This window comes from Cyprinus carpio, chromosome B1 (assembly GCF_018340385.1).
Source record: "Cyprinus carpio isolate SPL01 chromosome B1, ASM1834038v1, whole genome shotgun sequence".
NCBI classification, from domain to species: Eukaryota; Metazoa; Chordata; class Actinopteri; order Cypriniformes; family Cyprinidae; genus Cyprinus; species Cyprinus carpio.
In genome coordinates this window covers 1801700-1826119 of record NC_056597.1, presented here as the reverse complement: position 1 = coordinate 1826119, position 24420 = coordinate 1801700, and the positions used below count along the sequence as shown (strand labels likewise).

Sequence of the window (24420 nt, the reverse complement as noted above, 5' to 3'; positions counted from 1 at the left end):
TCCTAAAATAATTTGACACCTTAATTCTTAAATATTCAGTTTTTTTTTTTTTTTTTTTTTGTGCATGGCTTAATTGAATTATTTTATATTATTATATTATTCTAGCAATAAACTCACTGCATTAATATATATGTATAAATACAGCAAAGGTCATTGGAGTATGTTTTATTAGAAAATGTTATTTCAGACTTTGTACTTTAAAATATTTATATAATGTTTAATTTAATGTGTCAAAACTCTTTATACACCATATTTTTTTCAGTGAGAGTAAACATGAGGTGAACCTTGTTGCAACAACAAAAATATGGCAAATTCCAAAAATAACTACAAAACAAAAAAATTAAATAAACACAATATTGCATCTTCTGAAAATAATTTGACACCTTAATTCTTAAATATTCATCTGTTTGAACATCAAAGTTGACATCTTTCTACTAAATAAATAAAGGAAATGAATACATTTTCAGAAACAACAGTGATGTTTTATGTGTACCTAAAGTCAACACATGGTTGGCAGGTTTGACATTGATATGATGCAGATCTTGCATCAAAATGCTGAGAGTTTGCATCAGTGCATTCATTCAAAACTTGATTCATGTTGAACAGATTTTATGCGAGCTGCATATTGTTTGCTCTGTCTGCCTCTCTCCCCATCACAGCTGAAATCTCATGCACAGATACACAGAACATACGCTCCTCTTAATTTCCTCGTATGCATTGTGAGTCAAGAGAGTGTGAGTGATGCCTCTTGCTTAGAATGTGAATGAATTCCTTTGATTTATGAAGAAAATTCTGCTTATATAACAACATAATCATACTGAATCTAAACATAGACATCATCACAGTTGTTCCAAGAAAATTCAGTTATCCACACTGAATTATCCAGCAATGCTAATATTCATTATTTTGTTGAAATTTTCCATTTCATCTCTCCATCTCATCGTGTTTTTACATTTGAGAAAATCACATTTGTACACATCAGTGCTCTTTAGTCCATCTTTGGAAGGAGTGGGTTGGTTCTGAATATTTTATACTGCTGATCGCTGCAGTTTTACATGTTCTTTTCTTCTCTCAGAATGTTCCCTTCATGTGTTTTTATCTACAGGAAAACAGCAATGTCCCTCAGGGTATTAGTCTCAGTTACCGAGTCTCCTATCAGAGCCTGTGGAAATCAGATCTGTCTAACGATTAATTAATAATTTAACCCAGAACCATCTGTCTGTGAATTCAGTCTTGAATGGATAGTTCACAACATTTTGTCATTATTTAGACTTGTTCCAAATCATAATGACAGAAAAAGAATTATAATGGCCATGCAATTATTGTCAAGATTTTGGAAAAAGCTTATCATAATAGTGGTCCATAGGACTTATGTGCAATATATACAGTGTGTATATATATATATATGTGTGTGTGTGTGTGTATATATATATATATATATATACTGTATATATATATATATATATATATATATATATATATATATATATGTGTGTGTGTGTGTGTGTGTGTGTGTGTGTGTGTGTGTGTTTTCACAGATCATATGCAACATTTTATTATACTTCATTGTTTCATTGTATACTTATTGTTACAGATTTGGAAGTACATGAGCGTCAGTAAATAATGACAGAATTTTAATCTTTCTTTCTTTCTTTCTTTCTTTCTTTCTTTCTTTCTTTCTTTCTATAGACTCGTTACAGGGGGAATATCAGCGGAAGTTGTATAAGGAGTTGTTGGAGAACTATAACCGACTGGAAAGGCCTGTTCTCAATGATTCTGCACCTATAGTGGTAGAACTGGGACTCACACTGCTTCAGATCATAGATGTGGTGAGTGTCTGCTTCTGCTTCTCTTTTATGCAGTCTTCCTTTCATGATGCTGGTTTGCATCCCACCATGCATATTCCACTTCTTAGTGGTTTCAGTGGTGATTTGCAGTTGCATGCATCCTTTACTACTGAATCCACTGATTTCAGTTTGATTGATAAGACTTATATGGAGTGTACTGAAGGTCATTGTTCTTTGTTTCGGGATTAAAATCTAATTTAAAAGTGTGAAACCCTCCTTGAAATACCTTGAATTCAAATTAGGGTTCATGCTTTACTCATAAAGAAATACAATAGTTTAAGAATGATTTTATAAAATCCCTGAATGAACAATCTTCACTCTCATTACCAGTCTGTTTCAAATTCTTCCATTATAGTATCTGTAGGTAGATATACATACATTATTTACCACCATTCTATAAAATACAAACATAGTATTTGATAGTAGCTTACTTGTGGAGGAACATACACAGTCTGCACAGACACAAAGCTGGTTCATTACATAATTGCATTTTTTGGGGGTTTACAAATGAATGTGTTTATACACTGACCCCAAAAATATAAATGCATTATGTATAACAAAATAAAAAAAAAAAAAAAAGGAGTTTTAAAAAATTAAAAAACAACAAATTACTTAACAATAAAAAAAAACTTAATTTAAATCAAAATAAATTTTATTTAATTGTAATAATTGTAAGGGCGTAGACCTGCACTCTTAAAATAAAAATAAAGGTTTTTGTTGGCATCTATGGTTCTATGAAGAACCTTCAACATGCATCAAATCTTTTCATTGCACAAAGGGTTCTTTATTGAGAAAAAAGAGCTTTAACAGAGGAAATTATTCTAAAAAGTGAAAATGTTTTAGTAGTGTTCTTAATGAATTTTGAATTCAGCAAAAAGTCATGTCATGCATAATCATGACAAATCAATGTATATAGCTATCTTTATTTTTCAACCTACTAAATGTACAGTATATGACATCTTAAATTTGGGGATTTAGGACAAACTGGAGGTTATCTAATTTAAGAACATTCTAAATAAGTATTTTTAGCAAAACAACACTTTTTTTTTTTAGAACATAAGAAAACAGCAGTTTAAAACTGTTTTTTCTCAAGACAGTTGTGTGAATCCAGCTCCGGCTGAAAAGTTTATTTTCTCTAGAAAGTCTTTTTGAAGACACTGACACATTTTCCTTTTTCATTTTATCTTAACATTTTTATATGCCAGACGAATACATATGTTGACTCCCTGAGCATGAAAAGATCCACATGAAACATTAATAAGATCACATTTTGGCTGAGTAGCTGTTGCACTTGACAGTGCATGCATATCAATCACATTAATATCTATAGGCAATAAATAAGACAGACAAAACAATAGACTGATATAAAAAAGATTTTTTAAGTAATTAATAAATTTTGTATTTAGAACATTTTTAGTTCAGGCTTTAACCATCATGCTGCATCTTCAACTTTTACAGTAGCTTTGATTCCCCCCTTTGGATTTGATGGGGCCCAAACATCCATATGATATGGTTAATCCATCTCAGGCTTCTTGGCATGTAAGACCTAAACTATTTGCAGTTTTATATTGCAACATGATGTTTAGGTCTGCTGATTTTTGAGGCCATTGAAGGCATTTATCACCATCCTTGCATATACAAGAGTCTTAAATTTCATTAAACAGCATGCAGTTTAGCTTTATCATCCTGGAATATGGGTACATCATAAGTGCAATGTGTTTGCATGACAGATTATCCTGTGAAATAGCTGATGACCATTAAATGTATATACGCATTGCGGAGCAGTTATCAGATTTAAAGGCCAAAGTATGTGATTTCTCTGAACCTACTAGATGTTGTATAGAACAAGTCAAACACTATTTTACAGATTTTTCTTGAATTTGAATATTTTTACCCACTTCCTTTATGCAAACAATACAAAAAAATGAAAATAAAAGAAAATAAAAGTATGCATGCCTGACTGTCCCATGTCTGCTGTCCCAAAGGCCCCGTCACCCAGCTGAAATCTATCTCCATTCAGCCATTGCACCGTGTGAATTATGAAATATCTGTTTATCCTGTGTGTTAAATCATGGCTGCCGTGGCATGGTTCTTGCATGGCCCCAGATGGCGAGAGGCCCATAGGCTATGACTGGGATGCTGTGAAACTGTGAACGCATGAGTTGTTCGCAATCAGCTGAGGGGGGGCTGGGGTGGCAGCTGCCACACCATTCTACATCACCGCAGTGCTGGGAGGGATATGAGTGTGAGGATAGGTGGACTGCGAGAAACAAAAACTGAAAAGTACTTGGCATTGAAAAGGCCTCTGTTTGATTTGTAATGCAGTGTGTCCATTACATTAAAACATAGAATTGAGTTTATGTGGAAGGAAACTTTCCTGTATCAGAAGTGGCTTAATGGCTTGCAGTTTTTGGGTATAATACAGAAGTATGGAATTAACGTTGGTTGATGAGGGAATTGAAGCTTAATTGTTAATGATCTAGAACTGAAAACATAAGGAAGGTTCAAATCTAGGCAGGGTGGACCCTGCCATTCTTCCAGCTTTGTGGCTATTGGATCCAACAACAGATTTTTAGGTTGTTTTGTTGACCACAGAAAAAGATTTTGACTGGGAAAAATTGTGTTAATGGTAAGGCACAAACAAAGCATGGGGTCAGCTTATAAACATTTAGTTGCATTGTTTCAACACTTAAACAATATACATGCACCAGAAATAGGAAACAAGACAGTGGCTGTTTACTGTACATTAACCAGTGGGAACCAGTAGTTATCAGCTTACAAAAAAAAAAAGTTTAGTTATTTTTTATAATAATGCTTAACTTGGAATATTCCTTTAAACCAGGTCTTGTGGAGATCAAACACAATGTATTACATTTGACCCTTTGTATATATGTTCACATGTCCTCATAATGGTTCAGCAGACAAAAAGTAAATTCTGGGAATGCAAACAGCAGTTTGTGAGGGAAAGTTCATTTCAGGGCAGGAATCTCTCACACTCACCGTCTGCCCAGAGAACCAGTAACCCCTCTGTGACCTCCATCCTTCTGTCCTCTAGCCTCCAAACTGTACAATCCTGTCTCACTCACTGCCTGCCGTCCCCAAACAACAAGACAGCCAGTACCACTCTCTCACTTTCTCTCATCTCTCTTTTTCAAGGAAAGGCCAATCATATATTGTACCAGTGTTGTAGTTGAGACCAGCACATTTGTGTTGAGACTAAGACCAGAAGAGGGTCAAGTCTGAGACTAGACAGAGCAGAAATGGGTTTATTTTAAAACAGGGTTACTTCTGATAAATCTGAAATTAAACATTTATTTTTTTCATTATTTTGGTCATTTTGCACCTTCTCTGTCTCGTTATCTCTTTCACACTTTCACACACATAAAGACAGATTAACAAACCAGATTAAATAATACACTTAATTGTCAGTTTATTCCTTACACATCAAACCAAATTCCCACTGTGTGGAAATACTGTCATAAATATTAAACTGCTAATGAGCCCTACAACCAATGTAGCAATATGAAGCAAATACAACCTTCATACAACCTCCCAAGTCATGATCTCACATGGTTTAAGTCAAGTTTAATCTTTTGTATATCACAAATTTGCATTTACACCTCTTCACCTGTATATCAAGACTGAAACAACGTTTGATTGTTTGCTTTTTGGAGTACACATCTGAAAAGAAGATGCATTGTTACCCATCTTTGGATTTTATTCCAAATATTAAAAGAACATTTATGTTTTTCTCAACTCGTCTCATTAAATTCCTCAATAAATCTCAAATCTCCACAAAACTTGGGTTCACCCATTGCATTACTCCATCATTTTACAAAACATTTGGAGTATATTTACAATAATATTTCAGAGATTGCATCTTTATATCATTATGGTATTTATTAAGGTGCGGCCACATTTACCCTTGTGTGACACATTTTTGCAGGCAAAATCCAATAATTTGAATAGGAACCCACACAATCTGCAGCCACACAACATGAACATCCCACTGGCCCCTCTGACATTAACATTGTGTTTAACACATGGAATATTCTTGCTGACTTTTAACTGTATTATGGACTGCTAACATGTTAAGGCCATGATGGGTACAATCCCGGAACCAGTGAGCACACTCTAAAAATGTCTAAAATGCTTGTTGCTCCAGGCAAAAATCATACACGCTTTGCTCACATACTCTGCATAGAGAGTGAGAAAGAGAGAGAGAGAGAGATGGAGGGTGTAGGGCCTAGAATAGTAGCTCCGATTCTCCATAGTTCCGCTCCATTGTTCACATCCTCTTTTTATCAAATCAAGTGACACTTATTATTATATTCTCCATTTAAAGAGCCCCCATTCTTATGTGGATAATCTTCTGTCATCTGCAATGCGTGTTCATTTCACAGCTTTTCCATATGAAAGATTTAATTTATCGGTTCACAGAGCGAAAACGTTCACGCGCCCCCTTATCTCAATCCGATCCCAATAGTCAGTCACTGCTCATTACCGCAGGCAGGTTTCATCTGTCTCATTTCTTCTAAGTACTGTAGAAGTGTTCATTCACAGATTTGTGTGGGACAGTCTCACTGTACAAAAGCAGATGCAACTCTGTTTATTCTACAACTATTTACAAAATCAGCTCTAAATAAGCAGATTATGAACTCATCTTAAGTATGTTGGCTTTTTGAAGATGCAGACATATTGAATAAAAGAAATACAAACAATTTACAGTATACATACTGTAAACAGACTGTGATAGATAGAATGGCAAGGATTGTGAATCGGCAGATTAACTGTAAAAGTGTTATGCTGGCACTTACGGAAGGTTTCCAGCATTCAATGTGGAATGAATAAATTATGTGGTTCCCGTTTTTCTTGTTGGTTTACTTTGCCGGGTTTTTTTTTTTTTTTTTTTTGTGAGTTTGTATGTATGCTGAGTATTATTTGTGCATGCCTGGTTAATAACTCAACCACATGTTTACTGGTGATAACAAGCCCTTAGACAAATAGCTCATACCCTAATTATTTATTATACATTTTATTTATTATTAATATTTTAATAACATTTCCCATGAACTGTAAAATACAAAATTGCACACAAGTAATGATTTGACTATGATTAACAGTGTATTGTATTTGTGTAATACAGTGCAACTAATTAGTCTGTAGCCCAATTACACTGGCTGGGAGAAAATTAATCAAATGTAAATAAGATCTAAATTCCCAGTCAAATGGAACACTAATTACTTCAGTAATGTCTTCAAATACACTATTACCCCACAATCTGGAACTACATAAACAGTATTTTAGTAATTGGTTGTATCATAACAGAACACAAGCTTGATAGATGCTGCTGGATCATAATTTTAACTTAGTATGTTGTTCAATATTAAATGTAATATATGTTAATATATTTTAAATATAATAAACTGCAAATTCATTACAAATGTTATTTAAAAAATTACTAATATATTTAATTACTTAACATACAAGTGTCAATATAAATTATATTTTAATAAATTATTTTTAGGCACTCTCTTTAAAAGTGTTAAAGTGGTTTCTTTTTCTCAATGGTAATTTAAATTTGAGTGAAATATAAGTCAATGAAATGTGTCTTTATCAATTGAATATGCATCCACTGTCATTAACTCTCCAGTTCAGAATTACATTCACAGCACTCTTAGTATTTTAAGATTTCTTTTGGACAGTATTTTATTGTTCTGTTTTACAGAAGTATAATTATTTGAAGCTCATATACACAGCTGCCTGAGGCTGTGTTCATGTTTCAGTGGGTTTTAGTTAGACGTTGCAGTGGAACTGCGATTTATGAATACTGCCATATAGATATGCAGGAAAAGGTGTTTGGAAAAGCTTAGCCATGAAGGTCTAATTCTTAACAGCAGTAATATACTTGCTGTCCAATGTGCTTCCACGGAAATTAAGCAGAACACTCATGTTTACAATGTACTTGGCGGCTACGACTTTCTTAAGCTTCAAATACACTAATCACTGGATTCGAAGGTTTAAGAGGTTGATAGAATCAATTCTTCAAGATATTCAGGGTTTAGTAAGTACATTAAATTTCCACAGCAGAATTGTTTTCCACATTATGTCTGTGAAATAATCAGTACTTATTACTTTTGGATGGACAGAAAATCTGATCGAAGTCTACACTCATTTCTGAGGACATATTCTTTTCCATACTATTCTAATAGTGTAGTGCATAAAACTGATTTTTTGTAAAACATTTATAAAGAGGAATTACTTTAATTTAACAGTTCACCAGAGAGACTCTAATAATCATCATTACTCTGCCTTCACACAAAACACAAAACAAAACAATACAACAAGAATCAAAGGAGAATAAATCTTTAAATTTTAATGTCAAGACTAATGTCAAAAGTTATTTTATTTCTCATTATATTAGTTCAACTGTTTTGATTAAGCATGCATTTTTAAATTATTCAAGCACAAGGGCTTTAGTGTTTATTTTTTTTTTTTGCAAATTTAAATTTGTACTCTATAAATTATATCAGTAATTAATACTCATTAATGGTAACAAAAATAAAACCTATGTTGTCAACAAATTTATTTAATTTGAGTGAGTTTTGAATTAATAGTGTGTCACTAGTTAAAAGTCTTGGTCTGCAAGACTGGAGCCGTACAGATGAAATTTTGTTCAGGCTTGTGCTGGCAATGTTATAGCATTCTTAACTTCATCTGCTGATGTTGATTGCATGTCACAAGCCCTCAGTTCACCCTTCACAGACAACATGTTACCTCCACTTTCTTCTGCAGGAGCAGAAAACAACAGGGACTTTAATGTGACAAAGGAAGAGACAAAGAAGGAAGGAAAATAAGAAGAGACAGGGAGTGAGAGCAAAAAAGTAAATGATAGATACTCAGCAGAGAAAAAAAAGATCAAACAGGCTACTGATGTGTCATGTTAACGGGTGTACATTTTGGGATGCACCCCTCTCTCTCTCTCTCTATCAGGTTTTGACACATGGCGGATATAGAGAAAGGACTAACCTTGTTTGAGGACCTCAAATCAAGATGGTTTAGGCATGATTTCTTTCATCAAAGTGACAATATTTCTGCAGACAGGCCTAGAATAGTAATTTAATAAAGAAAGAGCAAAAACAACAGAGCGAAAAGTGAGAAAATGATTTATACTCACTGACATCCTGAACAAAAATAGTAGTATTCCATAACATTTAGTGGCCCTAAAATGTATTTGGACATCTAAGTCATGCTTATAAATCAGAAACATAAAAAACAAGCATAAAAAACAAAGTATAAATATATCATGATCATTATAAGATAAAATATTTTAAATATTTAAAATGATATGATGATATCGTATTTCAAATATTTAAAATACATGTATATAAAAATATAAAGAAGATCTGCACACTCTCACCCCACTGAATTAATGCTGTCCGTGTCAAATACAGATTTGAACTTTTTGATGGCAAGGTGCCACCAGATATGATGAAACCTGTATGTAAACATGTATAAATACTTTTTCCACCACAAATGTATTTATACAGAATTGTTTTTTATTAATTAATTAATTAATTAATTATTATTATTATTATTTTTTTTTTGTCAAAAACATGTTTTTTTTCTGTCAAATTATTCATATTCTACCTATACCTCTTTGTCCTCTCCTGGGGGTCTCTAAACCACATTTACCTATTTTAACATTTTGCAAGGAATTCAATTGGTGTATTTTATGCTGGAATGTCTTAGGAACCAAATAGTAAATGCACCCTGTTCTGCATTTGCCAAAAGAGACATCATTGCACATTACACAGGAAGCTCAGTGACAAAGGAACTGGAGACAGGACACAAGGACAGGTTTCTCTTAAGCATGAGTAATCATTGGTGCCTTAAGGAAAGGTTTAAACTGAGATTTAAGATCAGCAACAATGAAAACTGTTTTTGTCAACTCTAAACTGACCTTTATAATAGTTCCTTTTCAACAGTACTTCAGAAAGCAGAGTTGAATACTGGCTTCATTCTTTTCATTGCTTACTTAATTGTTTTCTATTCAAATATATTTTAAATGTAATTTACTCCTGTTATGGCAAATATGAATTTTCAGCAGCCATTACGTCTTCAATGTCACATGATCATTCAGAAATCTTTCTAATATGCTGATTTTGTGCACAAGAAACTTCTTATTGTTACCATACCAATGTTTAAAACAGTTGTGCTGATTCATTTTTTTTTTTTTAACAATGTAAAAGTCTGTTTTGTCAACTTTGATCAGTTTAATGCATTCTTGATGAGTAAAAGTTTTATTTCTTACTGACCCTACTACCTTTTGAATGGTAGTGTATACTACATAAAGATCCGGTGAAACACGCAAGTAAAGCAGCGCCGCCATTACTGCGTGCCTTGCTGCTAAGGAAGTAGCAGAAGTAGTGTATTGGTCCCATAGGCGGCTGTAGCAGAAGTGAAGCTTTACGAAAAGTTATTTTTTATTTAGTTTTTTTTTTTTAGTACGTATGCTGTCCAGTGATGCCGGGAAGAGCGTGTTGTGTGGTTGGCTGTTTTAACAACAGCACAAAACTACAGGCCTGGAAAAAAAAACCGTTTGTGAAATTCATGAACCTTTGTTGCACATTGACTGCCCATGTTTACGGCCATACAGATTACACAGAGTTCCTGTTTATTTACTATTAGCTAGAGATGATCAGTTCACGTGCCGCTAGGGATCTGTTGCGTCACATTTACAAGCACCAAATTGGTATTTATTGTTTGAATTTCGTAATAAAATTGACAGAATCTGAGAGCTGAGATTTTTTTATTCTATCATAAGTAACCTGCTCTGTCTAGTCTGTCGGTCTCCGTGTCCTCTTTGCTTCGCGATTTTTCTGTGCGTAAGAAAATGGATGTGTGGCGTGAGAGCATGTGAAAAGCGTATTAGTTGTTTGAAGAGTAAAATAAAATCCGTGGGTCTTAACGCAATTACAATCGGCAAGTCAGTCGGACTCAAAGGGGAAAAAAAAATAATTAATTGGGTTGGTCCTAAATTGACAGGGTCGGTCGGGTTATGGCAAACAAGAATATTTTTAAGGATGGCCTAATAGTTATTTGAAACTTGTGAAGCTTGTGAACATATGAACAACACAGCTAGTAATGACAGCATTCGTTTTTTTTGTTGTCATCAATTAATACACTTCTTAATTACATTACATATTTTTACATTATTACATTATGTTGTCAATAAATTACCTTTATCAGTAAGTTTTGGCCACTGCCTGACATCATCTACCCAATGTTCCCTTTCACCAGACATTTTCTTTACTGAGCAGGATCCGCTTTCATTGAAATGACATTAGAGGGCACCGGCAAGTGTCACACACCCGTCACACTTCGCAGGCACGCAGTAATGGCGGCAGGCAAGATGGTGGCGTGGTACTGTTTGATTAACATTCAGTGTATACTACATACATAATATACTGACATATTAAACATCAATGCCAAACCATGGTGTAGTGATGATACCAGAAGTTAATATCATGGTACTTTTATATTTACTGTGGTACTGTGTGATTAACATTCTTATACCATGATATTTACATAAAACTACAGTATATATTAACAAAATATGGTATTACTAGCATGGTAACACGTGTATTTTTTAGTTAAATACTTCCTAAACTTAAAAACAGTTCATATTTATTCTATAATAGTATCTTGTATGTATAGTATGATGTTGTGTATAAAAAATGTTGACACTTTATTTGGACCTCTCTGAAGCTGATGCTTTGTTCTTATCGGTTAGTTACTTATTGAAATATAGCTGAAGCAAGAACATTTAATGGTAAATTGATGACTCTGTGGATCATCCCTGGTCCAAACTGAATGAAATGCGAGGAAATGAGAGCCGACACTTCTCTGAATGAAACAAACGTCTTTGATCATTCAAAGCTCAATGTTCTAGAACTCACATAAACACACACAGAATCTGACACAGATCAATGCATGTTGAAATCAAGCTTTAAATCCCAAGGGGTTTACTATGAGATCTCTATTGTAATGGTGATTGTCACTTTGTGAAACTGGTTTAAGGTTAGATTGCTCCTATTCATTGGGTGTCATAGCCGGTCTCTTTTGGCCTTAAGGCAAAATCTGAAGCAGAGGGCAAAAAAAAAAAAAAGAATAAAAGTCTTTGTTCATAGAAAGGGCTAGAATTATAGAAGCAGAAATTAGATTTGTTCAATTTGAAGTAATCCTTCATTTATGTCCTCATTTGATACTGAATCTCTTTTTCTCTTCTCTTTCTCTGCCCCAGGATGAAAAAAATCAGGTCCATTTTGGTAAGATTCAAATTCAACTACATACTAATAACTAATATCAACATTGTGCTCTTTGTACATGTGCTTTAAGCCTACCAAGTTCACTTGACAGCCATTTTGGTAAGATTTCTAGGCAGCTACTTACTATTTACTAAGAGCCACAGCTCACACACACACACACACACACACACACACACACACACACACACACACACACACTGAAAATGCCTCTGCCTGCATTTTTGCAAAAATCCAAAACACACCTATACATACAATTCATTTCAGTTTCAATTCTAGTGATAGTAAAACACCAACAACCTTCTCACACAAGTTATTACAGATTATCAATGGGGATTATTGATTAATAAAGTTGTGTTTCCACATAGTTCCTTGCACAGTAGAGCCCAGATTTTGACCACGATTTGGTCATCTGAGACAAATTTGGAAAATCCTAAAAGATTCCTATAATCCTAGGCTAAAATCTGTAGTCTTTAATCACTGGTTTGACACGTTCACCGACAGCCGATTAATGGCCGTTGTGATCAAATTTGACCTCAGACGAAATTCTGGCAGTGTCATAAGATTTGCTGTATGGTCTTGCAGTGTGACGTCTGCTACGATGAACGTCAAAACTGTCTTTTGTTTTTCACGACAAGCCGTGCTCAGAATTAATGCTAGAGATTTCTTCTAACTGCCATAAACTTCGGTGCTCCCGTCCTCCTCTCACGAAATTCACATGATATGTTGCCTTTGCTATGATAAACACCAGTTGTGCTGCTGCTTTTATGTGGGTGTTTGTTGCTTACATTATTCTTCCTAAATATGCCGGTATTGCCGCCATTCATATACTTTTCATGATAGCCAACATTTCAGCCCCACAAGCAAACAATCACACAGCCACTAAGCTTTTATAATTTAAAAACCTAAAAATCCTTACAATTCTCACCGTACGCACATATGTTCATTGCGTCTTGACTGTCATACAGTCTGAGATTAAGGGCATCTGAGATCTCACAGTGTGACATGATCATCATGTTCGTACAATCTGACCAGACCATGCATTTTATACTGTGACTTATAAACTAATCAAATCATGTGTACCATATGAATTTCTGATGTAGCAAACTTTCTCAGTATAGCTCACCTGGTACAGCATTCACTTGCAATATGCAGCGTTTGGGTACAAGTCAAAATTAAAGAGCTCAAAGACTTGTAGAAGCCAGCTAAAATGATTTTACATGCTTAAATATGCCTTTATCTCACGTTTGGTTTTGTTAACACTATCGATTAAGTTTAGGGTAGGGTTTATTGTAGGTGGTACATTATTTTCAAAGTAAACCTTTTAGCAACACACACTCTACATTTCATCAGAGGATTGCCAAAATACAAACAAAAACCAAGTTGCCAGAGTCATGTTTATCTGTGTTTTGCAGAGCGTTTGCAGATATTTATCTCGGTGTTTTGCAGACATGTCGCCATAGGCATGTTTTCCAGCCTGGAATAAAATCTGATCACAGTGGTGTCATAATGTCAGACCTATGGACCTGTTTTGTTGTGTTTCGTCCCTCATGTCCTCTGTATGACTCAGTTTTCCCTCATGTTTGATTGTGTCATTTAGTTCAGGTGTGTCATTAATTATCTTCATTGTCTTCAGTGTATATAGTTGTGTTCAGTCCTGTGTTCCCTCATCCGGTCTACTACATCCCTACATGGGCATCCTGCCTGTCTGACCTGTGTTTACCCTTTTGTGGATTATTAAAGACTATTTGCATTGTTCATCGTCTTCTTCGTGCATTTCATTCACCGTAGCGGTGACATAAATGTTGCTGAACTGAAAAGTGGGACTTCCATTCCTATAGCTGTCATATTGGACATTATAATTTATCTCCTCATTTAATACAAAGTGGTCCATGTCCTCCTCCTTATACTGTTACGGCATCATTTTTGAAAGTCTAATAGCAAATTTTCTTGTTTTAAACATGACGGTCCCCGTGTTCCTGTCCTGCTCAGTTATGCCGCTGAGTGGCACGTCTCCCTCAAATGCTCATTGTTCAGACATCACCCTGGAAAGCCAAAAACAACAGCAGAATTATTTGAAATTTTAATAGGTTGTTCCGGTCGCATTGCTTGCAGGTGATGATAACAAAGGTTTCAGTCCTCAGAGCAACAAGATAACGACATTTCAATGGCTTCTGGGTTTAATGGCACACCCCTTGGTCACATCAGGCAGATTTACAGCTAAAATAACAGCTTGAAGTGGAGCAGGACCAAGTCTGTGCCTGGGAGCTTGATTTATAATGGGCTTTCTGACTTCATAACTTTTGGAACGGTCTGTACAAGGCTGCCATTCTCTGGTGCACCTCCTTTGGACTGCTTTTTTTGTGTAGCATATGTAACCCATACTGGCAAAATGCGTCAGAATGCACACGGGCTAATTTTGAGCTACAGGAAAAAAAGTGAAAAATGTTGATTTTGGTCGAATTTCAGGTTTTCATAAAAATTAATTCATCAAGCCCTCGTCTAGCGATCCCAATGCTCCAAATAGTAATTAAACATCTAAAATTATCTTTATTTGTATGTTTTCTGAGAGGTGTACCTTTTTACCAGTCTCTTCTCACGCTGTCACTGACTGACATGAATCACACACATCAAGGCACTTTCGCCAGCATGCGATCCCAATAAATACAGAGGTGTGAAAAATTGTTGGCCCCCTTCCTGATTTCTAATTCTTTTGCATGTTTGTCACACTTTAATGTTTCAGATCAACAAACAAATTTAAATATTAGTAAAAGATAACACAAGTGAAAACAACATGCAGTTTTTAAATGAATGTTTTTATTATTAAGGGAAAACAAAATCCAAAACTACATGGCCCTGTGTGAAAAAGTGTTTGCCCCCTAAACCTAATAACTGGTTGGGCCACCCTTAACAGCAACAGCTACAATCAAGCGTTTGCGATAACTTGCAATGAGTCTGTTACAGCGCTGTGGAGGAATTTTGGTCCACTCATCTATGCAGAATTGTTGTAATTCAGCCACTTTGGAGGGTTTGCAAGCTTGAACCGCCTTTTTAAGGTCATGCCACAGCATCTCAATAGGATTCAGATCAGGACTTTGACGAGGCCACTCCACAGTCTTCATTTTGTTTTTCTTTAGCCATTCAGAGATGGACTTGCTGGTGTGTTTTGGATCATTGTCCTGCTGCAGAACCCAAGTTCGCTTCAGCTTGAGGTCACGAACAGATGGCCGGACATTCTCCTTCAGGATTTTTTGGAAAACAGCAGAATTCATGGTTCCATTTATAACAGCAAGTCCTCCAGATCCTGAAGCATAGTGTTGCTTTCGTCAACGAAAATTATGACCCCATATTTTACGGTTGGTATGATGTTCTTTTTCTGAAACGCGGTGTTACTTTTACGCCAGACATAGTGGGACACATACCTCCCAAAAAGTTGTCTCGTCAGTCCACAGAGTATTTTCCCAAAAGTCTTGGGGATCATCAAGATTTTTTTTTTTTTTTTTGGCAAAACTGAGAGGAGTCTTTATGTTCTTTTTGCTCAGCAGCGGTTTTCATCTTGGAACTTTGCCATGCAGACCATTTTTGCCCAGTCTCTTTCTTATGGTTGAGTCATGAACACTGACCTTAACTGAGGAAAGTGAGGCCTGCAGTTCTTTGGATGTTGTTGTGGGGTCTTTTGTGACCTCTTGTATGAGTCGTCGCTGTGCTCTTGGGGTTAATTTTGGTTGGCCAGCCACTCCTGGGAAGGTTCTCCACTGTTCCATGTTTTCTCCATTTGTGAATAATGGCTCTCACTGTGGTTCGCTGGAGCCCCAAAGCTTTAGAAATGGCTTTATAACCTTTTCCAGACTGATAGATCTCAATTACTTTCTTTCTCATTTGTTTCTGAATTTCTTTGGATCTCGGCATGATGTCTAGCTTTCTGATCTTTTGGTCTACTTTACTTTGTGAGGCAGGTCCTATTTAAGAGATTTCTTGATTGCGAACAGGTGTGGTAGTAATCAGGCCTGGGTGGTAGAGAAATTAAAATAACTCAGGTGTGATAAACCACAGTTTTAACAGGGGGGCAAACACTTCTTTCACACAGGGCCATGTAGTTTTGGGTTTTTTTTTCCCTTAATAATAAGAACCTTCATTTAAAAACTACATGTTGTGTTTACTTGTGTTATCTACACTTTTTCACACCACTGTATACACACTGTATATACAGTATTTAAGTAAGCTTTTCACACAAACAAATCAGAAAGGGGCCAACACTTTTTCACACCACTGTATACACACTGTATATACAGTATTTAAGTAAGCTTTTCACACAAACATAATCTGTTATATCTTAAGTGAACGTTTACTATATAGGCCGTCTGTCTCAATGTTAATCTAACAATAAAATAAAATATCAATGATCTTGATACATGAATGATATACTGCTGAATGCATATGAATGATATTGCATATGAATGAGGTTGCTGAACTGTTTTCAGTGCCCAAGAGTGCTTTAAAGGGATACTCCACCCTAAAATGAAAATTTTGTCATTAATCACTTACCCCCATGTTGTTCCAAACACGTCAGCTTTGATTTGAAAGAAAACAGCCTATCCTTGTGGCACGGATGATACAGAAGAGCATACGCAGCATACGGTGATATGGAGAGACACAGAGAAGACTGTTGACAAAGGAATTGCTGAATAAAGTCTTGTTTTCTTCGCTTACAAAAAGTGTTCCCGTCACTTCATATAACCCAGATAGCACGTCTGATGGCAGATGGAGTATTCTGACGACTACTTTCATACCTTTTATGGACCTTGACACTGTTATTTATTTGGTAGTCTATGGGACAGTCACAGGCCTCCCGGTTTTCATCCAAAATATCTTAAATTGTGTTCCGAAGATGAACTGAGCTTTTACTGGTCTAGAACTGCATGGGGGTAAGTGATTAATGACAAAATTTTCATTTTGGTGTGGAGTATTCCTTTAAGATGAGCAATGTTATCAGACTTTGAATATATTTTCTCCAGTTCTGCATTCAGGACTCATTTAGATATTATTCACTTGAGTAAAAGCTTCCATGCTGAGAGACATTACAAACCAAGGTAATTGCTAAAATGCCCAAGACAACTAAAGGTGCAAAACATAAGCACATTAATTATATTTGGTAAACATAATCAGCCTAAAAGCAGGCGGGTGTGAAATTTCATGAAAGACATGTTCGTAAATGTGTATATACTCGAATGGCACCAATTGGCTTGCGCAAACTATGGGTTTTAGTTGTTAAAAGGTGTTTCTATCTGTCTGAAACATTGCTCAGCTCTAATTCACCTTTTTTTGACCTCATCAGCCATAATGCATGAGTTTAGCCAACTGAGCACTTAACCATGAAATTAAGCTGGATAAGAAATTTTCCACAAAGGGGCCACTCTGATTTTTAACCCAACATTTAGACCAGTTGCTTTCCAAAGTGCCAAGCAGGCTCAGAGACAGACCTTGCACAGATGATCACCCACAAACTGACTTTTGATTTGTTGATGTTGCAATGTATGGCCTACAGATGGATGTCACATGTTAAATGTAGCATTAGACACACAGGTGTATGATTGAGATAAAGGCTGAGAGAGAGATGTGAGGGAATAGTGATGGTTGTAACTATTGTGGTGTGTTTTGGTCCTATATTTCTCATATGTCAGCACAAATTAGCTACATCTGTCTTCTACAAAGCTCAGTTGCTTTACTATATATTGATTTTGAATAGGCGTTACATTGTTGCAGTCTCCTCCAACAGGCCTTACTGATTAACTGCAGCTTTTTACCCCTTCTGCCTGTCATTCCTAATGTCTAAAAAATACATTTTAATTGGGGTTGTCAAAAGTATTGTTTTTCAAAAAGTACTACATTTCTTTTCATTCAAGTTGTAACCTGTCATTATTACCTCAACAAGCTATTTCTGCATGATTTAACTTATTAAAAAAAATGTTTTGTTGGTAGAATGGTGAAGTTGAAGTGTAGAATGGTGGCATGATCTTAAAAAAAGTTCATCAAAATGTTCTTGAAAGGCTTCATGAGTTCACTTATAGGAATAAATATCACAAATTTGTTGCATTTATTTTATTAAATAATAAATGTATTATTAAAAAAATTAATTTATTTGATATATATATATATATATATATATATATATATATATATATACACACACACAAAATAATTCAAAGTATAAAATGAAAATATCAACACAAATCATTCAAATATATAAATACAAATTTGGACCAAAAATTATTTTCTCATTATTATTATCTTTTATTGGTTTTAAAAAACATCATCTGTTACTTAAAAAAACCATGAAACTGCATGTCACAAAGTGGATCTGTTGTTTTCTTCCTATGATTTTATTAGACATGGAGTAGAAAGAGTATGTTCTACTGTAAGTATGTGTTGCAGTACATATATGAAATATGTACAGCGCACATTCCCTGATCCTTGCTATTGTGTCCGGAGAGAGAGAGACAGCGCCTCAGGGAATACGCTCACTAAAGCACACTGGGACATCTGAGCCACAGAGACACACAGAGAGTGATGTGTGGAACAGAAACTTCTCTTTCCTCCTGACTGATCTGATGTGATCTGTGAGGATGAAACAAACATGATTTTCTCCCTGTTGTTTTTACTCAATTAACTGTGCATCAATGAACACACACACACACACACACACACATAATCAGAAATAGTTAAAAGGTTGTATTATAATGACAACAACAATCTGTAATATATGAGATAAAGAGGGACAAACGTAATAAAGCATATTTGTGCTTAACCCCTTAATCTCATCATCATCATCCAGTCTGTCTGGAATGACATAACGAAACAGAGCAAACTGAGACAGTCCAAATCCAGAAGAACTGTGGAAACCTACCTGCAAAGCTACAGTACTGTTAAAAGTTTTAGGCACTTGTGTAAAAACGCTGTAAAATGAGGATGCTGTCAATAATAATGGCATAAATATATTTTCTTTATCAATTAACTTCTATTGACTAAATTAAATCAACATTTGGTGTGACCATCCTTTGCGATTAAAGCAGTTTTTGCCCTAGGTGCATTATCATATAGTTTTTCAAGTAGTTCTGCAGGCAGGTTTCTTGAAGCATTTTGGAGACGTTCCCACAGTTCTTCTGGATTGAGTCTGTCTCAGTTTGTTCTGTTCTTCATGTCATTCCAGACAGACTGGATGATGAGATCAGATCTCTGTGTGGAGCACTGGCTGTTGTCTCACTGGGTTTTTACAATTAATGACAAAAAGAATGTTTGGAAATGTAAACTGATATTTCCAAATTCCTACTGACACACTACAGCAAAGATAGAAATAAGGGTTCATTTTTGGGTGAACCGTTTATTAGTAAATCAGTTTTTGAAGCTGAATGATCAGTCCAGTATTTGTGTCAAAGTATATTTAAACGTGAATTTTTTTTAAAAGTACGCATCCATCCACATACAATGTTTTAACATTTCAATAAATAAGGAGTGGGGCTTGAGGAAGCTTTGTGGCCAAGCTTAAACTCTGAATGAACTATTTGTACATTTTCCCTAATGAAAGACTATCAACAACAAACAACCCACATTTGCCAACATAAAACTGCAGCACTGCAATGCTACTGTGTAGGAATAAATGGGCTGAGTATCAAACAATGGAAATATTTGTTCTAATTACCAATGCAGCATGTCTGATTTCAGAATGTAATGTCTTGTTTGCCTCAGTTGACGGCATCTCTAAATTAATTCAATGGAATACTAGTGTGCTTTCTGTTGCTTATAAGAAAGACTGCTTGTGTGCTGCTTAATAAAGTTTTAAAGAAGAATATATTACGCTAAATCCACAGTGGCACTGCATATTATCATGCCCTCTAATACAGCAGGGAGGCAACTTTAGGCTAGAGAAAATATAGCCATGGGCTGTCTACACCTCTGAAAAGGGATCAGGTAGGGTTCATGCACAAAGAACTGAGATGTCAACATGCATTACTCATACTAAAAAGCTTGACTTTCAGTGACTTTATTGAACTTCAATTATTGGCATTTATGTGATTTTTTTAGGGACTGTTTCAGCACATTGTGTGTTGCACATACATATGCCTTTGCTCTGTGTTTTATGTGTATTTATGTTCTCATCTTATTTCCCAGTGGTAAATGTACATGTGTGTACCCTGGGCAGACCACAGTTGTGTGATTGTATGATAGTGTTTTCTGGCTGTGTGTGTTTGTTTGTCCAATATGTTTGTGTCTTAGCAGTCAAGCACTTTAATGGTGTTAAATCTGATGTATGTTTTGTGTATTCAGGGATGGACGGATGTCTATTTGAGCTGGAACCCGGATAACTATCCTGGTGTTCAGACCCTGCGTTTCCCATCCAATCAGATTTGGACACCAGATATTCTGCTGTATAACAGGTAACGGACACATTGTCACATATAATTTTGCTTGCTTGGAGCCCACTATAGTGTGTTCTTCATAAACCTGCCTAATAAATGTTTTTATTTCAATAAAGCAATAAGCCACAGGAGGCTGTTCATACAATACAACACAAACAACATAATCCAGTGGCTTATTGCTTTTCTAAAAAAGCAGCAACAGCAATACAATAAAAGTGTAATAAAAGTACTTAATAATATTAACAGTGTGTACCTACTATAGGGTTATGGTTAGGATTAGAGTTTGGTTTAGGGTAAGTTGCTTGTAATTATTACAATTTACTGTTATTACTATAGAAAGTACATCTAACGTGTAATGAGGACACTGTAAGATAAGGTGTTACCAAAAGTTGGAATTTGAGGGCAAAGGTTTGGATCAGGAATATTCATTAGATTACGCACAAACATTAGAACAGGCGATGTATTAAGTAATTAATACATAGTTAATACAAAACTGGCCCGCCAGCAATAGTATCTGGCCCGCGCCTGCAGCCAAATTATTTTGATAGCAGCTGGTTCTGAAATAGATCAGTCATGACAGCAACAGTTACTCAAAATCAGATAACTGCATAGGCCTATTTAGCAAGAATTCACGTTAAACATATTTAGCTAGCTTGATAGAGAAGGATCACTCAAATCAGAAAGAATGTGAAGGCTATATGACGGCGATGGACATGAGCGGGAAGTTGTAGTTCTCCAAGAATTTGTTTGTTCCTTCTAGATAGGCTACTGAATATTTTCAGCTGAAAGCATGATTTAAACAAGTACTACAACATGCAATAATGCATTCCAACAAGTGTAATCTTACAGTGCTTCTTCATCTGTATCCGATTTCGAATGAGCAGAAATCTGTAAGAAATGCATCGATCCGTAGGTAAAATAACTGACGAAAGCATACTGTGATTTTCATCACAAACAAATTTTGCAATACAAGAAGCAGCAATTATGCATTTTAATGCTGACAACCAGCTTGTAATGTGGTATGAAAAAAATTAGCACACTAGTATTCCAATAAGCCACTTTTAAACTCTCCTGTTATTTTATTTTGTTTTTTATATGTTATGAACAGAACTGTGATATTTCAAACATACTGAAATACTTTAGCCGCTGAGTGAAGGGTGAAGGCGGAGCGGTGTTTCTGATATAAGTGAGTGAGGAGTGGAGCAGGAAACGGTGAACCCGGAGCGGAGTGATTATTAAATGCTAGGAGCGGAGTGGAAATTGTTGACGCTCCACTCTGCTCACATACTCTGCTGGACAGCTCCACACAAATGTAACAGTCTATAACAGTCTGTCTCAGGCAATTCTAGTTGCATTTTTCATCAATTAATTTCTTAAATTATCCTTTGACTATGTTCTGGGCCGCAATTTAGTGGCAAAAAATTTTTGGCCTGATGCCAAACTTACTTGTTGTCCCCTGCTCTAAACCTATATGACTTTCTTTTTTACCAAGAACTTAAAGGGATAGTTCACCCAAAAATTTAAATTATGTCATTAATTACTCACCCTCATGTCATTCCAAACACATAAGATCTTCGGTCATCTTTGGAACACAAATGAAGATATTTTTGATGAAATCCGAGAGCTTTCTAACCCTCCATAGACAGCAATGTAACGTTGTTAAATGTTGTATGAGAAAGAGCAGCATGGACATTCTTTAACGCATCTCTTTTTTGGTCTATTGAAGATAAAGTTCTTTATGTTTGCAGTGACAAGAAGGTGAGTAAATGATGACAATTTTCATTTTGGGGTGAACTATGCCTTTAAGCAGGGTTAAAATTTGGGTGGGCTTTCAATACACAAGCCTTGTGTCAACACTCAGTAGATTTGAGGCACCATCTGTTCCATCTTAATGGAAGTCTGAACTGATTTGTGGTGCAGTTTTATAATAACTCACGTTGCTCTTACCACAGAATTGAAAGCTCAGGCAATAAAGACAAGCAGTGAAACATCAGTTTACACATTACAAGGCATTAGGCCACACCGGTGGCAATTTTAACTTTTTTACATTTTCCTTCATAACTCACAAATTATTACAAATCCACCTGCCAACAACAGTAAAAAATTTAAAACATTTACACTGAGAAAGACTTGATCATAATATTGAATTATGAATTTAAAAATGAAAGTCAGAGTGTTATAATAAAACTTTTAAGCAACTTAGAAATAAAATAGTAAAGGCATAAAAATATTGGGCATTAAAAACTCACTTCAAAATCTTTTCTATTATGTCTAGAAAAAAAGTATCTTTATTTTTCTCAGACAAAGAGAGACTGTCAAATGATAGTCAAAATTTGTATCAAGTACAGTTCTGAAACAGTGCTACTTTTAGTACTTACTTTTAGTGCTACTTTCAGTGTGTTTAACCACTTAGGAAAAGTCAGTGTCTGGTCTAGTTTGTTAACAGGTTTAATCTCCAGAAGAGTTGATCTACCATTTCATAATTGTGCCCTTTCATTGTGCAATTAATTATGTGCAATACCCAACTCACCATTTATACTTATTTAACATATCCTACCTCTTGTTTTTTATAATACCGTATATTAATATAATATAGTAAACATATACCACAACCTTTTTAACTTGATCAGCAGATGTCCAGATCATTTTATAGAGGTGATTAGAACAAAGTTTACAGCAAGCATACACCTTAAGTTGAATACCACTAGTAAAAGAGAAGAGAAAGGAGAAGAATACAGACAGCGAAGTTAGTGAGGTGAGAAGACAATTACACACATCATTAAGCTGCTTAACCATAGATCATCAACTCCTGATGATGGCAATGTCACTCTTCTGAAAAGATATGAACAATGAAAGAAAGAGTTCAAGAGAGACATCATGAGTGAAATAATACAGAAAACTCTACAATTTCAAACCCTTTTATTCTGTCTGTCTGTCTCAAATAAATGGTATGCAGTGTCAGTGGTTGGATGAAAATGTATGTGTCTTTAAGAGATTCATTTCAAGAGAGGACTGTGGGGAAATATCAGGGGTGGGTGCAATCCATTTTAAGTGTATTTTCCTGTCCTGATGCACACATCCATGCTGTAATCAGTGATAACATATTGTGGAAATCAAGGTGTTGTCATATTTGCTTCTTGTTTTATATTTTAGAACAAATTTTTCCCAAGAAATCTGAATTATTTACAAGAGCTGGTCAAGAGCTAGTGTTTGCTGACATACATGTTATAGTAGTCTGATATCATACAGAACAGACGCTGACTCTGAAATGTGTGCAGATATATATACTACATAATGTAGATATTATTTAACAGTTTTTCTCAATCACTTTTTCCCCTCAAAACAGTGAAGTTCAGACGCCTGAACAATTAGTTTCTTGTTCATCAGATTTTAAACTGCATGTGTTTTGGCACATGTAATATCTAAATTTACATGGCTTGTTGATTAAAACTGATGAGTTGATTCTCACTGAAAATTGTCAAATTCATCACAACTTCTAAACATTCTTTAATCATGTGAGCCATTTTATGCAAAATGATCCATTCAGTTATCAAAATCTATTTAAGATGCATGTATATTCCATAAATATCTGACATGGTTGTAATGTCCACTAAGTTGGCAAATGGCTTGCCGGTTGCAAATGGGTGGATGCTTCTTAGAATTTTTATAAACTTTCCAGGATTTTTGGTACATTTTCGAAAACTTTTGGAAAGTTTTCAGTAAATTTGCTGGACATTTTCTGCCTCTTTGCAACTTGCCATTATAATGAAATAGAAATCACAATCAGTCAACAAAGTTTTGGAAGCATAGTCTATATATGGAGTTTGCCCA

General features: G+C 35.3%; 1 protein-coding gene across 1 annotated transcript in view; it reads left to right on the top strand.

Moving 5' to 3' along the window:
* Positions 1-24420, top strand: part of LOC109093462 (neuronal acetylcholine receptor subunit alpha-7-like) — a 50607-nt gene that overhangs the window by 7932 nt on the left and 18255 nt on the right. Inside the window, exons 2-4 of the mRNA XM_042716174.1 lie at positions 1690-1829; positions 12154-12201; positions 20501-20607. Coding sequence (XP_042572108.1) covers positions 1690-1829; positions 12154-12201; positions 20501-20607 — 295 coding nt within the window. The remainder of the gene's footprint in view (positions 1-1689; positions 1830-12153; positions 12202-20500; positions 20608-24420) is intronic.